The following is a 23,668-nucleotide window of genomic DNA, read 5'->3' as shown; positions in this document are numbered from 1 at the left end:
TAAAAATACAAAAATTAGCCAGGCGTGGTGGTGCAGGCCTGTAATCCCAGCTGCTTGGAAGGCTGAGGCAGGAGAATCGCTTGAACACACGAGGCGGAGTTTGCAGTGAGCCAAGATCGTGCCACTGCACTCCAGCATGGGTGACAAAGCAAGATTCCATCTCAAAAAAGAAAAAAAAAAGGCATTTACTCAGCATCCATGTGTGCCTAGGGCTGTGGTAGGAACTGGGGATTCAGAGATAATAAAGCTGGCCTTATTCCTTGGCAACCTCATAAATCTCATGAGAGAGGCTCACATATAAGCAAAGAAAGTGCGACAAGTGTTCACAAATCTATGGCTTCTCTCATCAATTTCAACATCCTTGGCCTCCTCCACTGGCAAACTAGGGCCTAATCGTTTTTTGAAAAAAATGAAAGTGTGAGTGAATGACGAGATGGATGAATTGATCATCTTTAGCCTAAAGCAGTATTCTCCAAACTACTAGGTCTTAGGAGGCAATGTTCAGTATCACATGAAGAAGCCAGGTGTGGTGGCTCACACCTGTAATCCCAGCACTGTGGGAGGCTGAGGTGGAAAGATCATGTGAGACCAGGAATTCAAGACCAGTTTGGGCAAGTGAGACCCCATTTCTATAAAAAATTTGTAGAAAATTAGCCAGACATGGTGGTGTGCACCTATAGTCTCAAATACTCAGGAGGCTGAGCTGGATGACCTGAGCCCAGGAGTTTGGAGGAGTTTGGAGCTGCAGTGAGCTGTGATTGCACCACTGCACCCCAGCCTGGGTGACAGAGCGAGACCCTTTCTCAAAATAGAAAAGAATTCAGTAAACAAAATATTTTACATTGTTAATAGTTATATATTTACTACACAGGATGTAAGAAAATATGTAACTGTTTTATCAAACCCATAATTTAACAATAATATAGATGAGAAAAAGCTTAATATTTTAGGCAAGTCAGTATAAAGTTAATACTAATATAAATGGTAAGAATTTGACCCAGTCACCTCTTAAAGACCCCAGCTTTCCACACTGCCACACATTAGTGATTAAATTTCAACGTGAGTTGTGGAGGGGACAGACATTCAAACTATAGCCGAAGAGAAATTGTTGATGTTTGGGAAACAAAATGATTTTCACTGTTTCCTTTTCTTCAGGTTTTATTCTTTCCCCAAATTCAGCCTACAGTTGACTGTTTTATGTGCAACCCACGGCAATTTTTAACTATGGCATTGAAACCTTTGAAAAGATAAGACAAGGCTGTGTGTGTGTGTGTCTGTTTTTAAAGATGAGCCAAACCATGTTTATTATTTATTTTATTTTATAAGTGATTCTGTCAACTGACCATGTGAATGTCCTGATTTTCATAGATTATGACCTGTTCAGGTGACAAGAAATAGACGTACTAATAACCTAGTAATCTTGGATTATTATTTATATTTGGAAGTAAGGAAAAACAGGAAATGGCTTTCCCAAGCCTCTTGAGCAACATTTAGGAGACATTTTATATATGTATGTGTGCGCGCGTGTGTGTGTGTGTGTGTGTGTGTGTATACATATGGATAACATTTAGAATACAGCAGTAGCGGCATCAGGCTGACAGCAACTCTGGGAAACCCACAGGACACTGTCCTTCCCCCCATGCACCCCTGCCCAACCTTCAGTGTCTCCATTCCTGCTTCCTTCTCTGCTTCCTGCTGCTACACAGCCTGCTCTGCTGATCTCTCTCTTTCTCCTTTTCTCTCTTTCTTTGGTTTGTGTCACCTCAAGGCTTTTGCTTGCTGTCACTTTTTAAATTTTTTTTAATTAATTTCTTTTTTTTTTTTTAAGAGATGGGGCCTCACTCTGTTTCCTAGGCTGGAGTGCAGTGAAGCTACCAGCTCACTGCACTCTCGAACTCCTGGGCTTCCGGCTAATTTTCTGAAAATTTTTTGTAAAGACGAGGTCTCACTATGTTGCCTGGGCTGGTCTCAAACTTCTGGGCTGAAGTGATCCTCCCGCCTCAGCCTCCCAAGTAGTTAAGTTTTAAGACTATAGACGTGAGCCACTGTGCCACCAAGCCACCATGCCACTGAGCCACTGTGCCACTGCGCCACCTGGCTATGCTTGCTGTCTTTGTGCATCTCAGCTTTCACCTGCCATACTGCCTGCATCTGGGGTGACCAACTCAATCCAGTTTCTTTGGGACTTTTCCAGTTTTAGCACCAAAATTTCCACAACCAGGCAACACCTAAAGTCCTAGGTAAGCCGGGATGTTTAGTCATGCCACCTGTACCCCTTTGCTATATATTTCACATTCGAATTCTGTAAAGGAGAAGAGGGGAAATCTGACTGGATCTCTTTGTCCCTTGTCCAGCCCAGGGAGCCTCTGAGCTCTTCCAGCTGAGCCTACTGATTATACCAGTGAGGCTTGGCGGTGACAAAAGGAAGCATTCCTAGCTGATTGTCTCAGAAGGGGCCTGTGAGCAGAGTGAACCTGAGAATATCATCAGGTCCTGCAGTCCACTTTCCACACCAGTTTGTATCAGTGCTGGTGCTGAACGTGTTGGGTGAAGGTATATGCAGACGAGAGGTGTCAGTGGGGGGCAGGCAGAAACAATTTTAAAAATCATTGCACCAGCTGAGTGCCATGGCTCATGCCTGTAATTCTGGCACTTTAGGAGGCTGAGGTGGGTAGATCACTTGAGGTCAGGAGTTCGAGACCAGTCTGGCCAATGTGGCGAAACCCTGTCTCTACAAAAAATACAAAAATTAGCCGGACGTGGTGGCACGCGCCTGTAATCCCAGCTACTTGGGGGATGAGGCAGGAGAATTGCTTGAACCCGGGAGGCAGAGATTGCACTGAGCCAAGACCCCACGACTGCACTCCAGCCTGGGTGACAGAGCAAAACTCCATCTCAAAAAAAAAAAAAAAAAATCATTGTACCCTTTTTACCTTTATGAACTCAAGCATTACACAAATTAGGCTCTTAATATAGTGTTATAGAAACCCTGGCCCAACCAGTCATTAAGTATTTTATCCCAGTCAATATTGTCCAGTTCAGAGATTGTAAAGTTTGCAAAAGTGGGTGTTTACAAAGCAAAACAAAGTCATCTGGGAAATGAAGAATGTTAATCTCTAGCAGCCTTGGGGACAAACACAAAATGCACTACGGCTTAGGGCGGAGAAGCTGAGCCATCAATACTTTCTAAATCCTGGAGGGCTTCCTCTACCTCCCGCATTCCAGCACCCCCTCTACCCACTTGGCTCCAGAAATTAGTCCTTCTCTATTAAAACTGTTTTTCCATCTGCAAGGAACAGAGGTCCCCACCCGGCCCTACCCCACCTCCGCTTCCGCCCCGCCTTCAGTTCTGTGGGCTGAGGTGGGGAGAGAAAAATAAAATCACTGTAAAAATACTTGACTTCTGAAGCACGTGACTGGCTTTCAAGAATTCTATAAACTCGAGGGTGAGGCACTTGAAGAAGTGGGAGGCATGGCTCAGGGCAGACGGGCTACTTTGAGCCCTCTGAGTCTCTGGATGCCCCTCCCGAGCACCCCCAACCTCCTGATCACCCCTGATCCTCCTCTCCAGCACCCCATTCCCAACTCTTCCTGGTGTTCTGAGACCCCCGAGGGAGTGCAGTCTGCGCGCAGGCATGCAGCCCAGCCCCGGGTGCTGGGTGACCCCCTCAGCTCCAGGTGTGGCTGCAGGACTGTCAGCCTCCCGGGGGTGACATGGAAGGGTGAATGCATTTGCACTGCACCTTTCATTCTGTGGCATCTGTGTCTCTGTTTCTCTTAAAGCCTATGGCCATCACTCACCGGGAGGCTGAGAACTGATGAAAAAGTGGAGCAAAAACAAAACAAAACTAGCTGCATTGTTGAAACAAAGTCAATTTCAGTGTTTATTTGGCAGAGAAGCTAGTAGAGGTGATCAAAGTGATCAAGGCAATTCACTTGTTTCGCTGGCCCTGGGAGGGAAGGTGAGGAGCTCTGAATTCCAAAGGTGGGGGGAGAGGAGAGCAAAGCTCAGGGGAGAGAGCGGTCAGGAATCTCCCTGGGCACAGCCAATCCCTGCCGAGACTCCAAGACACCAGTCACAGCTTTCTCCTTCTCCTGCATCAGGGTGACCTCCAGGCCCTGTTCTCTGAGCCTCCACCCTCCACCCTGAGCTGCACCACTGCCCCCAAGCCTCTATGGGCACCCCTGCCCAAAGGCTATGCTCTGGGTGCACCCTTGCACCCAAGCTCCCCTCAGGCGCTTTCCGCTATCCTAGCAGCTCCACACCTCTTCCACACCAGCTCTGAGGGTAGTTTCCAGCTTTGGCCTCCTCCTCCAGGAAGCCCTGCACCCCAGGGAGGTCCCTGGCATCACACAGTCTTAGCTTACAGATTAGAGGTCTCAGTGACTAGAGCAGGCGCCCAGCTCCCCGCAGAAATTGATAAATATCTATGACGAAACTTCATGCCGCCTTAGGGCTCCTACAGCAATGCCCCCCAGATAATACCAGACCCAATTCTACTGTTGAAAGAAGAGGAATTTTAGAAAATAGGTATACCAGGCCAGGTGCAGTGGCTCATGACAGAAATCTCAACATTTCGTGAGGTCAGGGCCGGAGGACTGTTTGAGCCCAGGAGTTCAAGACCAGCTTGGGCAACATAATGAGCCCTAATGTCACAAAAAATATAAAATTAGCCAGGCATGGTGGAGTGTGGCTGTTGTCCCAGCTACTTGGGAGGCTGAGGCTAGAGGATTTATTGAGCCCAAGAGGTTGAAGCAGTGAGCCATGATCATACCCCTGAATCCAGCCTGGGTGGTGGAGTGAGAACTTATCAAAAAAAAAAAAAAAAAGGAAGAAGAGAGATACCTCCTTTTTTATTCTTCATTTCCATCTAGCAAAATAATAATAATAATGATTGAGGGGTCACCTAGGACAATGGCCTTGGACTTCAGTAGTGAAAAAAGAGGATAAAAGATCCTAAGGTATTCACCAAGTAAAGACTGAACAGGACGCTGGAGATGAGAAAGATGGGCGAGATGAGAGCCAGACATTCGAGAATGCTCCAGGAGTCAGTTTGTTCAGCAACAAAGTGGGGAGATGTTGGTGGGGGTAACAGGGAGAAGTGTACTCCATGATCCCAGTTTTGGCAATTTGATTGGTTTCCCTTCCTTCTTGCTCCCCCTATTCCCCAACCCCCACCTCCACAGGTCACTGTAGCTTTGAGAGACGGCCGGGGAGAAGCTCAAGGACAGAAAATAAGCCAGGAGAGTCTCTTTCCAACAAATACTCTATTGAAAGGGTTGATAATGAGGCACTGTGGGTAAAGCGAGGTAGCAACCCAGGTGCTTGTATCTATAGAAGTTCTCATATTCTCGTGGACTCCACCCTGGCCCTTCAGGAACTCTGTGAAATATGCCATGGTTTCGCTCCCTCTGGGATAAAAGGGGTGAGCAGATACATGTTACAATTTGCACTTAGAAGTTGCCACCTGGAATCCAGACTTTGTCTGCAGTGACCAGAGGGCAGAGCTAAGCAAGACTCTCAAGACGATGTGCTGTGCAGATGCCAGCTCTGACCACAGTGCTGTGCATACGGGGTCTCTGCTGCCCAGCATCTATCTTCCAACTTAAGATAGATAAAAGAACCCATAATAAAAGCCAACATCAATGGGTTCTCTTAAAAAGAAAGCAAACATGCTTAAAGTATTAACACATTGGATCTATGTGTAGTTTCACATTATATGATCACATGAGGAATTTGTGTGGAGGGGCAAGAGGAGAGTTCCAAGACATCTGATAGGGAGACTTGAGTGTTGCTGGGTAGGGAGGGGCTCTTGGGCACCTCACTTAGTGTCTGGCAGAATCTCCTTGGAGCCACTGGAATTTTAAGGACTTTAAGTAAGGGAAGATTGGTTACCCTCTGCTCTGGAGGGAATGCTGGAGATATAAATGGTTACCTGGTGAAATTGTTGCTCTTAACACAGAAGGGAAAATTCTGTTTTGATCTATGAGTCATATAGAAATGTATCATACTATGGAATTTGTGAAATTGTTAGTGGGGCTTTGTAATACAGTTCGTGTGAGGCTCACACCTTCGCTCTAATTATTGTTTAAGATTAATTATTTTTTAATTATTGTTTAAGATTCTTTTATAGGGTCTTTGTTGGGAAACTCAAACAGTATCATTATGTTCCCCTCACATTTGGAAACCTAAGGCGCCCAGAGGGCTTATCTTGGGATCACACATAGGTGGCCATCTGTACTGGTTTGCCAGGGACAGCCGTGGTTTCTTGTCCAGTTGTAATTATTAATAGTGTCTCCTTTCCCTCTCACAACTGCGGGTTTATGCTAAGTATAAGGTCACCCTAACCACCTGACACATTGCTGTCAAAACTAGGATTGGAGATCCCACATTTCACATGTGCCAGATCATCCATTTAAGCAAATGTTATCCCAGTTGTTAAAAATCCTTTGTTTTTGACTTACAGGGCCTCATACCATAGTAGTCTGTCTTTTAGAAATAGTTAATGTGGAACACATCAAACATGAGGCCTCTGGTTGAAACACTTTTGTTGACTTCTTTGTTTTTCACTTTGTTTTGATTAACTCCCACAGTTATGGCTGCCTTTGAAAAGTACATTTTAAGGACTTCAGCAAGCATTAGTTATTTCTTTTGTGTCATGATGTCAAGTCATTTTCAATTATCTGGTTCTTAATAGAATTTAAAGTGAAAAAATATTAAATATGTATCAGGGCAATTCCACTTACTCTTGGTTCTTGCAATGATTTCTCTCTTGAAAAACTTACATAGGCCAGGCACAATGGCTCACGCCTATAAACCCAGAATGATTACTTTGGGAGGCCGAGGTGGGCGAATTACCTGAGGTCAGGAGTTCGAGACCAGCCTGGCCAACGTGGTGAAACCCCGTCTCTACTAAAAATACAAAAAAACAAAAAAACAAAAAAACAGAGCCAGGCATAGTGGCGGGTGCCTGTAATCCCAGCTACTCAGGATGCTGAAGGAGGACAATTGCTTGAACCCAGGAGGCAGAGGTTGCAGTGAGCCGAGATCATACCATTGCACTACAGCCTGGGCCACAAGAGCAAAACTCCACCTCCAAAAAAAAAAGGTGGGGGAAAAGGCCGGGTGCGGTGACTCACACTTGTAATCCCAGCACTTTGGGAGGCCGAGGCGGGCAGATCACGAGGTCAGGAGATCAAGAACATTCTGGCTAACATGGCGAAACTCCATCTCTATGAAAAATACAAAGAGTTAGCCAGGCATGGTGGCATGTGCCTGTAGTCCCAGCTACTCAGGAGGCTGAGGCAGGAGAATCGCTTGAACCCAGGAGGCAGAGGTTGCAGTGAGCCCAGATCGCACCACTGGGTAACTGAGCAAGGTGCCATCTCAAAAAAAACAGAGCAAGACACCATCTCAAAAAAAAAAAAAAAAAAAGAAAGAAAGAAAAGAAAAACTTACATAAAGGAAATTGACATGCTTTCCACAACCCTGTAATTGGCCTGCTGAGAAATCGCATGCAATTGTTTACGATTTTTGTGATTAATTCTCTTCATGGTGGTTGCCACTTATGTTGCGTTATCAGCACCAATAATGGTCCAGTTCTGTAACAGGTTAGCTATGACTACAAAATCACCATTTGTCTTTACAGCACTCTATTATCTCATCACTTGTCTTTCCTTTTAAATGACATTTGTTTTATGTGGTAGCTCATTTTGAGTCATGAATTGCAACATATGGAACCACTAACCAAGAAATAGTCTTGCACCTTTCCCTGTTAACAGAAATGGAGTTGAAAACTTAGCCTCCTGGTATTATTATTATTCTAGTTCTCTATATGATTGGAGGGAAATCAGATTTCAAGTTCTTGCCGCTTTCCTTATGCCTTTCACAGCAAATTTCAAAGTATAGCAGTAGGCAGATTGCAATGTAATAGCAATTTTTAAGCCCAGAAATTAAATTAAACCAGAAAGAAATACACCTACTTCTAGTTCAAATAGTGTTTCTTCCGGAAAGAAGAACATCTCCACAGTAACAGCGGTGACAATAAGAGTATTTTCATGAAGATCGGAGTTAGCAGGTTTATATAGATTGCAGAATACAGCTACTGTTTTCCAGAGAAACTGACAATCAGTGTTAAATGGTTAGGAAGGTCTCTGTGCTTTGGAGAAAGATATGGAATAGTCGGTGCAAGGGCTAATAGAGTGCCTTCTCAAATTGTTTTCAGTTCCTCCTCTTAAGGAGGAACGAAAGGCTGGTAAGTAATCCAATAGAAGCTTTTCCCTATAGAATGGTCAGAAAGTTTGATCATTCAAAAGAACATTATTTTACTGTAAATACATGTCTAGATTTCATGGTCCTTAATGATTTATGTTACATGTCTTCCCCCCTAACGCCTTTTTCTCTTGTGCATATCACAGAGTTTTGCTTCCTGGAATATCAGTGGAGAGGGTAGTCAGCTTGGCCCATATGAGGGAGGGGAGGGTTCTAGCAGCTGGAACGCAAGGTGGACTGACCAAGGGGGTTCCTTGGCCTGCCTGGAAAACGGTAGTTCAGACCTGGTGGGAAACATTCCCCTATTTTTGTCCATCTAGGGATCAACAGAGGCCTTGAAAGACTGCTGTGACACCTTCCAAACAGCCCCCAGGAAATCATAATCAGCATCTGCCAATGGATCTCTTCTGCCTGGGTTGAGCTAGCCAGGAGGGCCCCAGGGCAGGGTATGGTTTGTGGCTGCCAGCTGCCATGGCAGCTCTCTGCTGCCTCCTTCATCCTGGGGTTTTTGCCTCTGTGCTACCAAATGACAGGTAGGAGCTGCTAAGGATGGGCTCTCTGGACACCAAAGCAAGGGGCTTGGGGTCACAACTAAAGGCTGAGGGACATCTGATTTGGGCTGCTGCATCTGCAGTGTTTCTCTCTCTCTCTCTCTCTCTCCCTCTCACTTTTCTCCCGCCCTCCTCTCCACTCTTCCTGACATTAATGCCTTAAAGACTAATACCACAACAGTGTACAAGAATCAGGATGATCTGGACCTGAAAGGCTGAACATAGGAGGGGCCTCCTTCATGAACATTTTACACCTAAGGAAATAGTAAGTTTAAAACTAGATTCATCTGGCTTTGCCCTGGGGCCACCGGGACAGAAACTGTGTACGATTCATTCCTCCTTAAAGCAAGATTGCCAGGTAATTCTGTTGCAAAGTCATAGAGACCTTAAGTTATCTGCCCTGCAAACCCCACTGCCTCTATTCAGGCTGCCAAGGCACTGGTTTATTTTTCTGAAAGATTCACTGCGTCTTCTTGGATTTCAAGAAAAATCCCGTTAGGAATTGAGGGGCTCTCTTCTTCCCCTCCCGACATGAGTATAACTCACTTCCTGGCATGTCTCCTTTCCTTTTGGCCTACATCCTTTGTCTGTTAGGTGCTTCCACATCCTTATGTCTTAAATGACCAAAATACGTCACCCCCACTGCCAAAACACACAGGTCACTCGAGGTCACAATCTGGAACATAGGCCGGCCATTGTTCTGTACACATTCTTGATTTAAATCAATCTCAAACCTTGCTGGAATGCCCTGTAAACTGGGGCAAGGTATGGTCACCAGACTAAGCATTGTCCTTTTTTAACCTTCCAGTGATGGGGCTGCTACAGGTTACAATATTGCACTCTTCCTCCTAGCTACTGTTACCCTGAGATATCTGAGGTTGCAGAGCTAATGTTGCCTAGATTATTTTGCCATCCTTTTTTTTTTTTTCCCTCCGGACATCATGCCCCCTATTTTCACTCTCTGGGAACTCTGCCAGTTTTTCAAGGACTGGGTAAAGAACAAAATAAATATTTGTAGGTGGTTTAAAAGGAGAAGAAGTATGTTGGCTGTAACTCTGCCCATCCAAAGAAATGCATTTTCACTGTCTTTCAGATGTTTTGAAGTTGTTAACTGGGAGAGCTTCAGAAGGTTGACTTTACTAGTTTACCTTTTGGATTTGTGATCAAGGGCTGAGTGTGTGAGTGTGAGTGTGTGTGTGTTTGTAAGTGTGTTGGGGAAGGGAGGAGTCTGAGAAAGTGAGGCAAGTAAGTAGAAACTTTTTTTAAAAAGTCCAGATTGAGTGATTGAAATCGACTGTGTGCAAATGACGCTAGACCTCTTCATAGATGTTAATCGGGCCCTAAAAAATTAGTGCCGGAAAGCACTCAGCATAGACCCTTTCTTTCAAATTGTTTGGGATTTTTTTTTTTTAAGGGAGTTCACTGAAATTTGGGAGGTTCGACAGGTTGCTGTTTCTTAATATGTGGATCACCCGATTTGGGAGGCTCACTCTCCCTCTGAGATTGAAGAGATGAGGGCACTGGCTCCCAGCGAAGGCTCCCGGCCTTAATCATGTGTGAAATGTTTTCCTTCCTGGGCTGCAGAGCCTCGGTGGTTTGCAGCGGTGGAACCAGGCAGGCCGAGCTGTGGGTAGGAGAGGCCGTCACCTGTTGGGGCCTCCCCCCTCGCGCCCAACCCCCGGCATCGCCCTGCCCTGGCAGAGCCCAGCCCCCAGTCCCCGGGGAGCGCGCCTGCGGAGGGACGGACGGACAGACGGACGGTCGGACAGACCTAGGGACGGAGGGCCAGGGGTAGGGGAGATCCAAGAGGCCCGGCGCTGGAATGCAGTTTTCTCGGGCGAGGGAGACTTTGCACCGGAGTGGAAAATAGTTTGGGGTGGGGTTTCGCACCGTCCCCTCCTCCCCAGCCCCGGGCCCCCTCCCAGGCGCTTTCTGGGAGCTTTTAGAACTGCGCTCTGAAGTTTCCAGAGAGCAAGGAGCTTTTGCGGCAGGCAGAGACAATGGAAGAAAATGAAAGCCAGAAATGTGAGCCGTGCCTTCCTTACTCAGCAGACAGAAGACAGATGCAGGGTAAGTAACAGACCCATTCAAAGATGGAGTTACAGGGACGCGTGCCCCTTGCCGCTTGCTGCTTTTTATAAACTGCAGCCCTGGGACCTGGCAAAGAAAAAAAAAAAAAGGCAAATTCTTGAGATGGTACATTTTCCAAACTGGATAGAGAATAGAGAACTGTGATTTCTTAGGCTTGACTTTATCTCTGGCACGATTTTCTTAAGCAGCAAAAGAGGTGGTGGGGTGATGTCACATTTGTAGCACAGTGAGCCATCAGCATGCGCTGTATCTCTAAGCAATGACAAATAAATCACTAAGCAGCTCCTAATCATTTCCTCCCGGGGCTCCAGCCATGGGAGAAAGGAGCTGTTTTTGTGAAACTGTCTCTAGGACGGCAGCTTCCATTCATTGGTTGGGGGATTCCATGTGGCAGATGCATGCTGGCTGCAAAGTTTGTGCAGTATTTTAGAGTTAAATCACAGAAACCAGGCGTGTTTTATTTTACAGATCCCAGCAGCAGGGGAGGGCTTTAGCATCTGGGTGATAGATAGAACTCTGGATCTTCTTTTATGTTTTAATTCAAAACTTGGGAGTTGTTGGACAATTTTGGTAAATATTCTCCAGGCAGTTTCCCTTTAATTGTGTTTATAATAGACTTGTCTTTTCCGTAGGGAATTTCCAGAAGCTTATGTTGTTCCAAAGAAATTTTGCAGCGGGATTGGGTAGCCAGAGGAGGTCCCTGCTCTCTGGCATCTGACGCCTGTGATGCCAAGAACTGATTCTATGGAATCCTATAGGCAGCATGTTCATAAACCGCACAGCCCTGGACCGCCCGACCCACCCTCCCTCAGGTTCATGCAGGGGCCAGTACACAACAAAAAGAAGTGCGGGAGTGCAGTGCTGTGCGTGGGAGTAGGGATTATGCACAGGGGAAAAGGTGTGTGTTTTATGAACATGTAAAAGGGAAGTAGCACATGACTCATCCACGCTGAAAATGCAAAGCTAAGCCAGACAAGAGAACTTACAATGACAAGAGATAGAAATCCCCCAGTGAAATGTAGAAAACTCGAAGTTTTGTAATGGCTGGAGATTCCCTGAGTCTGAACAGTCATCTGTCGAGGTGTCTGCGTTCGTGCCGCCAAAGCACAGCACCCTCCTTGAGGCCACCGGGGTCAGTGGCATCCAGTGGAAGATAAGGCTACCTCCTCCTCCTGACTCCCGCAACCCCTCCATTTTCTGGGACAGGATCTTTCTTCAGGAATTCAACCTCTGGGCCTGTCCTGAAAGAAATGACCCAGATTCTAGAGGGGCTGTTAGAAAGGGATCCATTTAAGAAATGACTTTCCAACAATCACGGCAATTCAGAGGCTTCAGAGGCTAGGATGGTCAGGCTGAGAGAGTGTGCTCCTTTGCTCACTCATTCATTCATTCAGTGAATATTGAGCATCTGTTATGTCGTCGTCACTGTTTTAGCTGCCAGACATCCAGTGGTGAACAAAGCAGACTAAAAATACTTGCCTTCATTGAACTTACAGTGTAAGGACCAAGTTTCAGGGGGTGGGGAGCTGGTGGAGACAGACAATGAACAAATAAATAAAATATATAGCATGTTAGATGGCAGAGTTGCTGAATTTTGCAAATAAAAATACAGAAGGCCCAGCTAAATTTGAATTTCAGGTAATCAGTGAATTTTTTTTTTTAGTATAAGTATATCCTGTGTCATATTTGGGATATACTTATGCTAAAAATACTAATCCATTATTTATGTGAGGTGCACATTTAACTGAGCAGTCCTGTATTTTATCTAGCAACCCTATTTGATGGAAATAAGATTATGGAGAAAATAAAGCAGGAAACGGAACAGGGAGTGAAACTGTAAATAGGATTATTAGAAAAAGCTTCACTAAAGTGATATTTGAGCAAAGATGAGAGAGGTAATAGCAGGAATCTAATGTATTCAAAGAACAACAAGAACATGGGAGAAGGATGGGAGGTAAACAGGTTGAGAGGTCATCCCAGGCCAAATCACCTAGGGCCCATGAAACCATCATAAGTACTAGAGCTTTTATTTTGAAAGAGGTGGGAATCTTCTGGCAGGTGGGACTGCTCTTTTTTTTTTTTTTTTTTTAGAGATAGGATCTCGTTTGTCACCCAGACTGGAGTATAGTGGTATGATTATAGCTCACTGCAGCCTTGAACTCTTGGGCTCAAGCAATCCTCTGGCCTTAGCCTCCAAATAGCTGGGACTACCGGGACATGCCACCATGCGTGGTTTATTTTATTTTATCTTATTTTATTGTATTGTATTTTATTTTATTTTATTTTATTTTAGAGAAGGGGTCTTGCTATGTTGCCTAGGTGAGTTACAAAGGGATTTGTCTTTTTAAATGGGGGTAATACTGGGTGCTGTATTGAGCACAACCCAAGTAGGGTTGAGGGAAGAACAGGGAGGCCTTTAGGAAGCTTCTGTAGTCAAGGAGGCAAGAACCAGGGCTAGCTTGGACCAGGTGGTGATTAGCAGGTGGTGATAAGCAAGCAAATTCTAGGTGTGTATTGAGGGTAATGCCCAAAGCATTTCCTCTAGCCTGGGCAGCATAGTGAGACCCCATCTCTAGGAAAAAAATTAGCTAGGCATAGTGGCACATGCCTGTAGTCCCAGCTACTTGGGAGGCTGAGGCAGGAGGATCACTTGAGCCAGGAGGTTGGAACTGCAGTTAGCCATGATAGCACCACTGCACTCCAGCCTGGGTAACAGTGTAAGACTCTGAAAGAAAGAGAGAAAGAGAGAGAGAAGGAGAAGGAAGAGGAAAGAACAGAAAAGAAGAGAGGGGAGTAGAGGAGCGGAGAAAAGAGAAGACAAAACAAAAGCAATTGCTAAAGGATTCAACGTGGGATGTAAGAGAAAAAGAAGAGTCAGAGACAACTTCCAAAATTTTGGTGTAAGCAGCTGAGAGAATGGAGTTGCCATTTGCCTAAGTGGGGGAGCATTTACGAAGAACAGATGAGAGGGTGTTTATGGTTTGAAGGTCTGAAAAGCAGAAAATCTTTTGATAGATTAGGATTGAGAAGTTTATCAGGGATCCAAGTGGAGATGTTGATTGCAATTTGGATATTAATGACTAGAGCTGCAGGAAGACTGAGAAATGAGAGATCCTGTAGGATCGAATCTGTGTGCAGAAGAAAAAGTCCAAAGGGATGCCTCCTGAGGCACTCCAGCATCTAGAGGTCAGGGAGTTTGGAAGGAAGAGCTGGAAAAAATGGCAAAAGAGGAATAAAAATCCAAGTTCGATTTTTTAAATCCTGTTCAGTTCTGGGTGAATAGGATGCTGTAGAGAAGCATGGCTTCATTTTTAGTTCTCCCAGTGAGCACGAGACTGCGAGGGAGAGCAATATCTCTGACGCTAACATCACCCATGACGTCCATTTCTATCATTGCACTCTCTCTTGTGTCTGCCTGTGTATCTGTTTTACCCAATGACAATGTGATATTCCACAGCAGGGACCATGTCTTATTTATTCACATTTGCATTTCCAGCACCTAACAGAGCACCGGGCAACCTAATAGAGCACCAGGCACCTCAGAAGGCACTCAGTAAACATTTATTGAATGAAAGGCTAATTATACCACTTTGGGACTTTGAGTTTATTATCCTGCTATAGATAAGGATCCCTGGGGTGATCGTGTAACTTATTGTCCAAATGAGATCCTTTTGAGAGTGAAAGGGAACACTACAAATAATTTTACTGGGACAACAGTTGTAACCCAGAGCTGTTATGGCAAACTGGGGTATATGATCACCCTAAGAATAGCTCTAATCGATGAAGCTTCCACGGCTGAATAGCCCGGCTACCAGGTAAATAACAATGGGGAAGTGTAGCGCATAGTGTGTTTTGCAGAGTAGGCACTCAACAATTATTGGTGGAACCTGAATCTAACTCTATCATTTTCCCTTTGAAGGCCATGGGCTCTTCAGTGTGACCCTGGGGGATAGTCATTCCTTGGGATGACTCTGTCCACAACAGTCCTGATGTGTGTGCTTTTGCTCTGGTCCCTAAGGTCTTGAAACTATGCACGTGAAGTGCTATCAGCCCACCTGCTTACCTTCCCCACACTCTGATTGGCAGCCTCCCATCGAGTGCAAGCCTGGGGAATCAGATATGCAGAAACCTCCTCTAAAACAGCCCCCTCGGTCTCTGTACCCTTATCCCATTTCATTCTTCAAAGCATTTATCGTTAGGTGACATTTAGAATCTATATGATTTGTTTGTGGTTGGCCTCTCTATTTCAAACGTGGACTCCTCTATGGGAGAATTAAGTCTGACTTGATCTACTTCACACTCTCTCTCCTAACTCCTTTCAGTGTAGGAGCAGGCAGTCAATACATATTTGTATGAATGAATGAATGAATCAATCAGTGCTTGACACAGAATGCTGTTCTGGGAAGAGAAGGTCCTGTCTCTACTTTGTCTAAGATCTATACCAGAAATCCTCTTCATCATTGACAAAATTTTATGCTGTAGAGGAATATAATGACCCGGTTTCAGCTGTAATTTCTGTGTTGCTTTGTATATATGTTATGATAGTAACAAGGGAGCTAACCCCATCACTTTGAGATGCTGAGGCAGGAGGATCACTTGCGGCCAGGAGTTCTAGACCAGCCTGGGCAACATAGTGAGATCCCATCTCTACAAAAAAAAATTTTTAAAGTAGCCATGCATGGTAGTAGGCACCTGAAGTCCCCGTCACTCAATTCTGAGGCAGGAGGATCACTTGAGCGCAGGAGTTCGAGGCTGCATTGAGCCATGATTGCATGACTGCATTCCAGCCTGGGTGACAGAGCAAGACCCTGTTTCTAAAAACAAACAAATGAACAAACAAAAACACAAGGGAGCTTGAAAACTGAGGGAGGCTGTAGGATCCTGCTAACCGATTATGTGTATTAATCAGATAGGCTAATTGTTTTAACCACCCTCTAATCTTGGTGGCTTTGGATGATGAAGGTGAATTGCTCACTCACACACAGCACAGTGTGATTTCTGTGGCCAGGTGGATTTCCTGGGTGGCTGCCGAGGCTCCTCCTGCCTTGTCACCCTGCCATCCCCCACGGCCTTGGAGGGTTCTGCTCTATGGATCCTTTGTATTCCACTGGCCAAAGAGTAAAGAGAGAGAGAATATGGAAAGTTATTCAGGAGGTCCAGGGGCCCTGACCAAAGGTGGCTCACGTGGCTTCTGCCGACAATGCATTGACTGGAATTAATACAAGGCCCCAGTGAGATGGAGGGAGGTGGCTGGAAAATGCGGTCTGCCTGTGTGTGCAGCAGAAGAGCATTCTGGTTGAACACATAGGGCTGTCTCCAGACCAAACAGCAACTCCCCATGATGCTCCCTGTGACAAGAGAGCTTCTCAGCACACTTGAGAAGGAGACAGCTAACCAGAAGCCACCAGAAAGAAGGGGGGATGCCTTCCCTCAGAGTCTGCGGCCTACCTAATCTTGACCCAGGAAGAGGATCTCAGGGAAGCCGTCAGCACTGTTGCTGGCTCTGGAGCGGGTGTGGAATGCCTGAGTGATGCAAGGCCCCAAATCCCTTGCTGCAGGTCAGCTGACCCAGCCAGAGTAACCTGAGTTGTGGCGAAGAAGCTGGCCTTGGCAGCTCCTGCAGTTGCCTGCCTGCGGGACTTGCAGTGCGGCTTTCTCCTTGAGGATGCCTCATCTTCCAAGAGCCTCTGCGTGTTTGGTGTCTACCTCAGCCCCTGCTTTCCATGCTTTCTTTCCAGAATGCCAAATCCTAGTCTGGGAGCCCCTTGGATTCCTGAAGTGTCCCTCTAGCATTTCTGTCTGCCTTGTCCTCACTTCTCCAGGGAATGTTTCAGGGATTTTGCTCGGCTTTAAGCTCATATGTTGCTCTTTGCCCTGCTTGAAGTGAGCTCCCAGGAGGAGTTGCCCTGGGCTCTGCAGAGGCTGGGAGGGGCAGGAAAGGGAAACAGGACTGCCTTTCAGCAAGCCTTGCCTTCATGCTACAGCTTCATTATTTTGTTCGACAAGGATTCCCAGAATAGCAAACAGCTAGACACACCCATATTTAAATGTTAACACCAAAGCGCATTCCAAACAAGAAATCGAATTGTATTTCTGTTTTGATGGCTTGGATAATCCACACTTGAGCTTTTCTCTATTCATGTGGATAATGAGGAGTTGGCCAGGCTCAGATCTCTGACAACATGGCTATGGAATTGTGACTAATGTCCTCTGCCTGCTCCCTCTCTTGTTTTAATCGTTCTTAGTTTTTCTCTGCTGAAAAGACCACATTCTCCTGAAATGGCTGGAATGGCAGAGTTGTTGCTTCTCCCTCAGGTGTGGGACTTGACGCTTCCAAGAGCTTAGCCTTGTTGAGGAAAAGGCTCAGATGACGGGTGTGGGTAAAGTGGCTTTGTGTGGAAAGTGGCGTTAGGTGGCTGTGAGTGCTGGTGACAGTAGAGCAGGTGCCTCGAGGTAGGAGGGGAGGCAGACAGGATGCTAGAGCATTGGGCATTGGGTGGAAGGCACAAGGCAGGACATTGAGACAAAAAGAAGAAGTGAGCTCCGAAGGCAATCTGATGTTTGCCAAGTGGCTGCATTGACCCTTCCAGCCTTGCTAATGGTTGATGCTGTTTGTACCTTTCCTCCAAATCACATCAATCCTTGTTAAGCAACTGGAGATATTTTAGAAAAATCCACAAGAAAGAAAAAACAGAAAAGCAACATGAGGTGAAAAGTGCTAGGAAAAAACAGAAGTTTGATGAGTCTAGTCAAGTAAATCAGAGCTACTCAAAGATTAATGTGGACAGAAGATTGGCTCTGACCCCCAAAACTCTCCCCTTCCAGCTCCCTTCCCAACTCATTTCAAACAAGAAGGAGGGTTTATTGTCCTGGTTGTCTAGACCTCTTCTGGTGCTCTTTGGATGAAACAGAATAGATCATATGAGCCTGTGTGGCATAGTAAGGCAGGATGCGACTTTCTGCCCTGTTGTTGCCATTGGACATGCATGGACGCTTAGCCGTATGACTGTACATGTGCATGTGGACAGATGTGTGTTATACTTGCATAAGAAATCCCCCTTCCAGAGGCTCAATCCTGTTAATTCATCTAGCTGTACTGGATAACTTAAAACATATTTTCTTAATAATGTCAAAACTAATCTTCAAACTCCACTTAAAAGTCAGTAGTGTTGCTAGGTGTGATGGCTCATGCTTGTAATCCTGGCACTTTGGGAGGCTGAGGCAGGCAGATCACTTGAGGTCAGGGGTTCGAGACCAGCCTGGCCAACATGGTGAAACCCCGTTTCTATTAAAAATACAAAACTTAGCCGGGCATGGTTGCGCACGGCTGTAATCCCAGCCACTCGGGAGGCTGAGGCACAAGAATCGCTCGAACTCGGTAGGTAGAGGTTGCGGTGAGCTGAGATCGCACCACTGCACTCCAGCCTCAGTGATGGAGTGAGACTCTGTGTCAAAAAAAAGAAAAAAGGTAAAAAAAAAATAAAATACATAAAAATAAAAAAAATAGCCAGGTGTGGTGGCACACATCTGTGGTCCCAGCTAGTCAGGAGGCTGAGGCAAGAGGATTGCTTGCACCCAGGAGGTCAAGGCTGCAGTGAGCCATGATCATGCTACTGCATTCCAGACTGACAGAGCAATACCCTGTCTCAAAACCAAACCAAACCAAAACAAAACAAAACAAAAGGCAAGAGTGTTATATCAAGTATACAACAATTTTGGCTGATATGAAACACATGCACAGCACTCAAAAGATAAAGCTAAACCTCTTCAGATTGCACAGGTGTTTATCAACCTGAGAGACAGCATTTTCTGCATCGAGCTTTGTTCAATAGATCCTGTTATTTTTATATTATTAAGGAAGAGATCATTTAAAAGGTAGCCATGATGTGAGTCTAAGTGTTAGAAGGGTAAGCTAAGTAAATGAAATGACAGTTTAGCCCTATCTTTTAGCCCAATAGTTCCATCTTCTTCTCCTTGTAAACTTACTGCTGAAACTAATGAAAAGTAGAAGAATTGACTAACTTGCCTGTGCTTTTCCTCCTGTTCCCCATCAGTGTCTGATGGAGATGCTATAATTAGCAATGTAATGAGAATTGAAGGGTAAACAAGAAGAATTATTCCCAGAACACACATCAAGGGTTAGAAGACTGGAACAGGAAAACCAGCCTGAGATTAAAATGTTTTCCCTGCCCAACCAAAGGGCATCTATACCTAGAGTTCTATACACAGATCTTTCCAGGCAAAGACAAGGGAAAGAGTGTTGGTGGCATTGCTTTCTGGAAACTGATTTATGCCTAAACTCTCAACACCTGTTGCTTTGCAAAACTAGCATGAAGGATTGGTTTCTGTTTATCTGGCATTCAACTCAGCAGAACTCCCAAATATTGAATCTGTATTTTTCTGCGCTTAACTTGTAAAGATAAATAATTGGCAAATATGCTTCTATTGGAAACTTATTTTTAAAAAAAACAATTAGAATAGTTTTAAAAGATTTAGAGGTAGAAGGCTCTTTGCATATCTAATGTTAGTTCAATCATCTTCATTTTATTTATGAAGAGAATGAGACTGAGAGAGGTCACATCATTTGTTCTAAATGTCGGATTAAAGCCAAGATTCCTGAGATCCAGCCTAGTACTTTTTCCAGGGAATTCAATGGACAGGGAAACATTATTCTGCCTGTATCAGCAATACTTTATGATAAGAACTGTTCTTCGTGAAGAGCCTGACTTCATGAAGAGAGCCTGTCTAACTCCTGAAGTGCTTCTGAATGTTTTACTTTTTCTCCCTAATTGTTTTTTTTTTTTTTTAATGTAACTCTCTTTTCTCAGCTCACTGGAATATTCAAACCTGACACCCCATCTCCCAACCATCGAGGATGAATGGAGATTCCCTTTACCTGCTCCCCACTCTCAGCGTTGACATCACATGGCTTAGTTGATCTGTTCTTAGCAGAAACCAACTTGTCCCTTCAAAGCCAGCTCAGAAGGCAGGATGTCTTAGGTCCAGGCTATCAGGACATACCATTGCTCTTCTTTTTCATTTGTCTAAGCCTTTACTTTATAACCCCTCGATTGTTACTTCTGATGATATTCTTATGCTTGCTTGGTTTATGCCAATAAGAGAAAATAAAATTGTCAAATGGTTCATGTGTGTCAATAATTACTTATGTACAGGATGATAGCTATTTTTTTTCTTGGTGATGAAGCAAATGTTTCAGAAATCTGATTGAGCTTATATAACAATCCTGTTACCAGAATGAAACTGTTATTTAAAATACAGAAATAATCAGAATCACTGGAGTTAATTCTGTCTTTATTTTCTTTCTTTCTTTCTTTCGAGATGGAGTCTCGCTCTGTCGCCCAGGCTGGAGTACAGTGGTGCGATCCCGGCTCACTGCAAGCTCCGCCTCCTGGGTTCATGCCATTCTCCTGCCTTAGCCTCCCAAGTAGCTGGGACTACAGGCACCCGCCACCACGCCCGGCTATTTTTTTTTCTTTTTGTTTGTATTTTTAGTAGAGACGGGGTTTCACTGTGTTAGCCAGGATGGTCTCGATCTCCTGACCTCGTGATCCGCCCGCCTCAGCCTCCCAAAGTGCTGGGATTACAGGCGTGAGCCACCGCGCACAGCCAGAGTTAATTCTTTCTATAATTACAGACAAGGATAAGGAATAACCCAACTGCCTGCACAGAAGTAACCTAACCAAGTGTTCTTGTGGGTTTTCTTGTTTTTATGTTTTGAGACAGGGTCTCACAACTGTCACCTACCCAGGCTGGAATGCAGTGGCACGATCATAGCTCACTGCAGCCTCAACCTCTTGGACTCAAGCGGTTGTCTTGCCTCAGCCTCCCAATAAGCTGGGACCTACAGGCGTGCACCACTACTCCTGGCTAATTTTAATTTTTTGTAGAGATAGGGGTCCACCATGTTACCCAGGCTGGTCTTGAACTCTTGGGCTCAAGTGATTCTCCTGCCTTAGCCTCCCAAAGGGCTGGGGTTACAGGCAGGAGCCACCATGCCCAGTGAACATCTTTATTTCTAAAGTATGATTTTTCGTATTTCTTTGATTGTGGATTTTTTTTCCCCTGACTGCTGCAAAGCAGAAAAAGAAACAAAAAGAAAAAAGATTTGCAAAGTTAACATTCATACATTAACAACTGCCGCAAACTCTCTTGGTGTTCTGCAAATGAGACTTCTAGTGGGAAATCATTAATTGTGAACTGAATTTTTTTGTCTTTCAGAACAAGGGAAAGGCAATCTGCATGTAACATCACTAGAAGATGCAGAATGCCGCAGAACCAAGGAACGCCTTTCTAATGGAAACAGTCGTGGTTCAGTTTCCAAGTCTTCCCGCAATATCCCAAGGAGACACACCCTAGGGGGACCCCGAAGTTCCAAGGAAATACTGGGAATGCAAACATCTGAGATGGATCGGAAGAGAGAAGCGTTCCTAGAACATCTGAAGCAGAAGTATCCCCACCACGCCTCTGCAATCATGGGTCACCAAGAGAGGCTGAGAGACCAGGTACGAATATGCTCTCATTTCTCCTTGGGTAGATCGCTCTTTAATGAACATCAAGGAAAGTAAACTTACCTTCACTGTGAAAGGTAAAGGAGAGCTTAGTGGACTGTGCATACTATTGAGTTGTTCCGGATCTCTTTGGGGGCTTGGGAGGAGGAAGCCGGGTGTAGGAAACTTCTGCCTGCAAGCTCAGTCTTCTTTGCCAATATAGCAAGAGAACAGGAGGCCAGGCCAGAGAGGAAGGGCCTAGAGAGTATGCAGTTCCCCAAAACAGTGTTCCCATGTTCAACCACAAACACATCTAAACACATCTAAAGTGCAGGTAATGAAGGGGTATTACCTCACTGAGGAAAGCATGGTACCAACTGCTGTGTACCCTGAAAACACGGTGTGCTTAGCACTGTGAATGAATGAAGTAGCAAATGAATGAATGAATACACAAATACATAAATTTATTTTCAGGGTAAATTAGATCTTACAGATACAGACTTGTGGTAACTCCTTTTCCTTAAAAAACTGACATTAGGGTTTTGTTTCTGCTCTTCTTTTTTTTCTTTTTTTTTTGGATGGGTTCTTGCCCTATTGCCCAGGCTGAAGTGCAGTAGTGTGATCGTAGCTCATTGCAGCCTAGAATTCCTGCGCTCAAGATCCTGTCACCTCTGCCTCCTGACTAGCTGGGACTACAGACATGCAGCACCATGCCCAGGCTAGTTTTTTATTTTTGGTAGTGGAGACGGGGGTCTTGCTCTGTTGACCAGGCTGGTCTTGAACTCCTGGCCTCAAGCGATCCTCCTGCCTCTGCCTGCCAAAGGACTAGAATTACAGGCATGAACCACTGTGCCTAACATTTTTTTTTCTTTTGAATCACAGATGTGCTCCTTCTGCAGGCCTTGCTTTGTGCTAGCTTTCTGTCTTCACCTACCTGTTTCCTCTGGTTATTTTGACAGCCACATAGACATTACCCAACTGTGGCTAGGGATGTTTTTGTTTCTTGGCTGTGTGCAATGACTTTTAGCAGATAGAGCAGGTTTGGGGGTCACAGGAGATATGAGGCCTCCTCTACTGACCTCACTGGTGTGTTATCAGATTGACCTTTGAGTATGGAGAACGTAGGGAAGGAAGCAGAAAGCACTTAACCATAAGTGTGATGGGTGGGGGTGGGAAGAAGGGCAGGATGATACTGATTTCCACACGAGGGAGACAAGCTCAGTGTTTTAACTCTGCTGTCTTCCCAGTTAGGTGCAAAAATTATGTCTAACCCACTCAGCCTTTGATTATCCATGGAAATGGGGATTGGCATCAGCCCGAATAATTGAAATCTATGCTTTATTCTCAATCTCATATTCTTCCTTAAATTCAACCTTCTCTTCTAGGGAATCATTATCTGAGTGGCTAAAAATGTGAACCGTGCTTTATGGACTTCATGTTTGCTTTTTCTTCACACTTCCAACAGTCAGTAAACCCAGACGAAGAGAAAAGAACAAGAATCCTGCTGTAATTCTTTGATAATTTTAAAAAGGGACTGGGCACGGTGGCTCATGCCTATAATCCCAGCACTCTGGGAGGCCAAGGCGAGGGGATCACTTGAGGCCAGCAGCTTGAGACCAGCCTGGGTAACACAGCGAGACCCCATCTCAACAAAAAATGTTTAAAAAATTAGCCACGTGTGGTGGCACACACCTGTAGTCCCTGCTTCTCAGGGGGCTGAGGTGGGAAGATCACTGAAGCCCAAAAATCAGATCCTGTCTCTAAAAAGAAAGTATCAGTTTTGCTGAGAAATATAGAAATTGGCCCGTCAAAAATGGTGTATCTTTCCATGTCAAAAATAATGATTATTGTTACTCTTCTTATTTGTGGTGTCCTAATTATTGCTATTGCTGCAATAATGGTGGCTTTGATTAAAACAATTACAAGGGGAGCCTAGTTGTAATTAAGGTTGAAAGGAGTAATGAATATCTTTTGGTGTTCTCCAGCTCTGATCTGCTGTTACGTACATTGCCAGTTCTGCCATGGCTGGCCAGCTGTCCCTTCTCTGGATAATGCGGGATGAACCAGTCACATTCTGTCTTTCTGCCTCTTTTGTACTCCACGCTGACCCTCCAAAAGGGAAGAGATTTTAATGCATGAATCTATGTACACATTTTTATTCTCTTGTTAACAGGAAGGGGGTCCTGACCCCAAGAGAGGGTTTTGAATCTCTTACAAGAAAGAATTCAGGGCGAGTCTGTAGAGTA

The 23,668-nt window shown here is 45.0% G+C and overlaps 1 protein-coding gene across 22 annotated transcripts in view; it reads left to right on the top strand.

The window, feature by feature from the left end:
- LOC105480028 (KIAA1217 ortholog) overlaps window positions 1–23,668 on the top strand; it is a 910,528-nt gene that overhangs the window by 556,382 nt on the left and 330,478 nt on the right. For 18 of the 22 annotated variants that reach the window (XM_071070358.1, XM_071070357.1, XM_071070374.1 and 15 more), the window contains one exon: window positions 21,154–21,437. In XM_071070358.1, the coding sequence (XP_070926459.1) occupies window positions 21,154–21,437 (284 nt within the window). Of the gene's footprint in view, window positions 1–10,564; window positions 10,894–21,153; window positions 21,438–23,668 lie in introns of those variants that run through there. The other 4 variants (XM_071070361.1, XM_071070355.1, XM_071070373.1 and 1 more) reach the window with 3 other exon arrangements.

The sequence above is a fragment of the Macaca nemestrina genome, chromosome 9 (assembly GCF_043159975.1).
Source record: "Macaca nemestrina isolate mMacNem1 chromosome 9, mMacNem.hap1, whole genome shotgun sequence".
NCBI classification, from domain to species: domain Eukaryota; kingdom Metazoa; phylum Chordata; class Mammalia; order Primates; family Cercopithecidae; genus Macaca; species Macaca nemestrina.
Note: the sequence above shows the minus strand (reverse complement) of the source record. Positions and strands in the feature narration are given on the sequence as shown.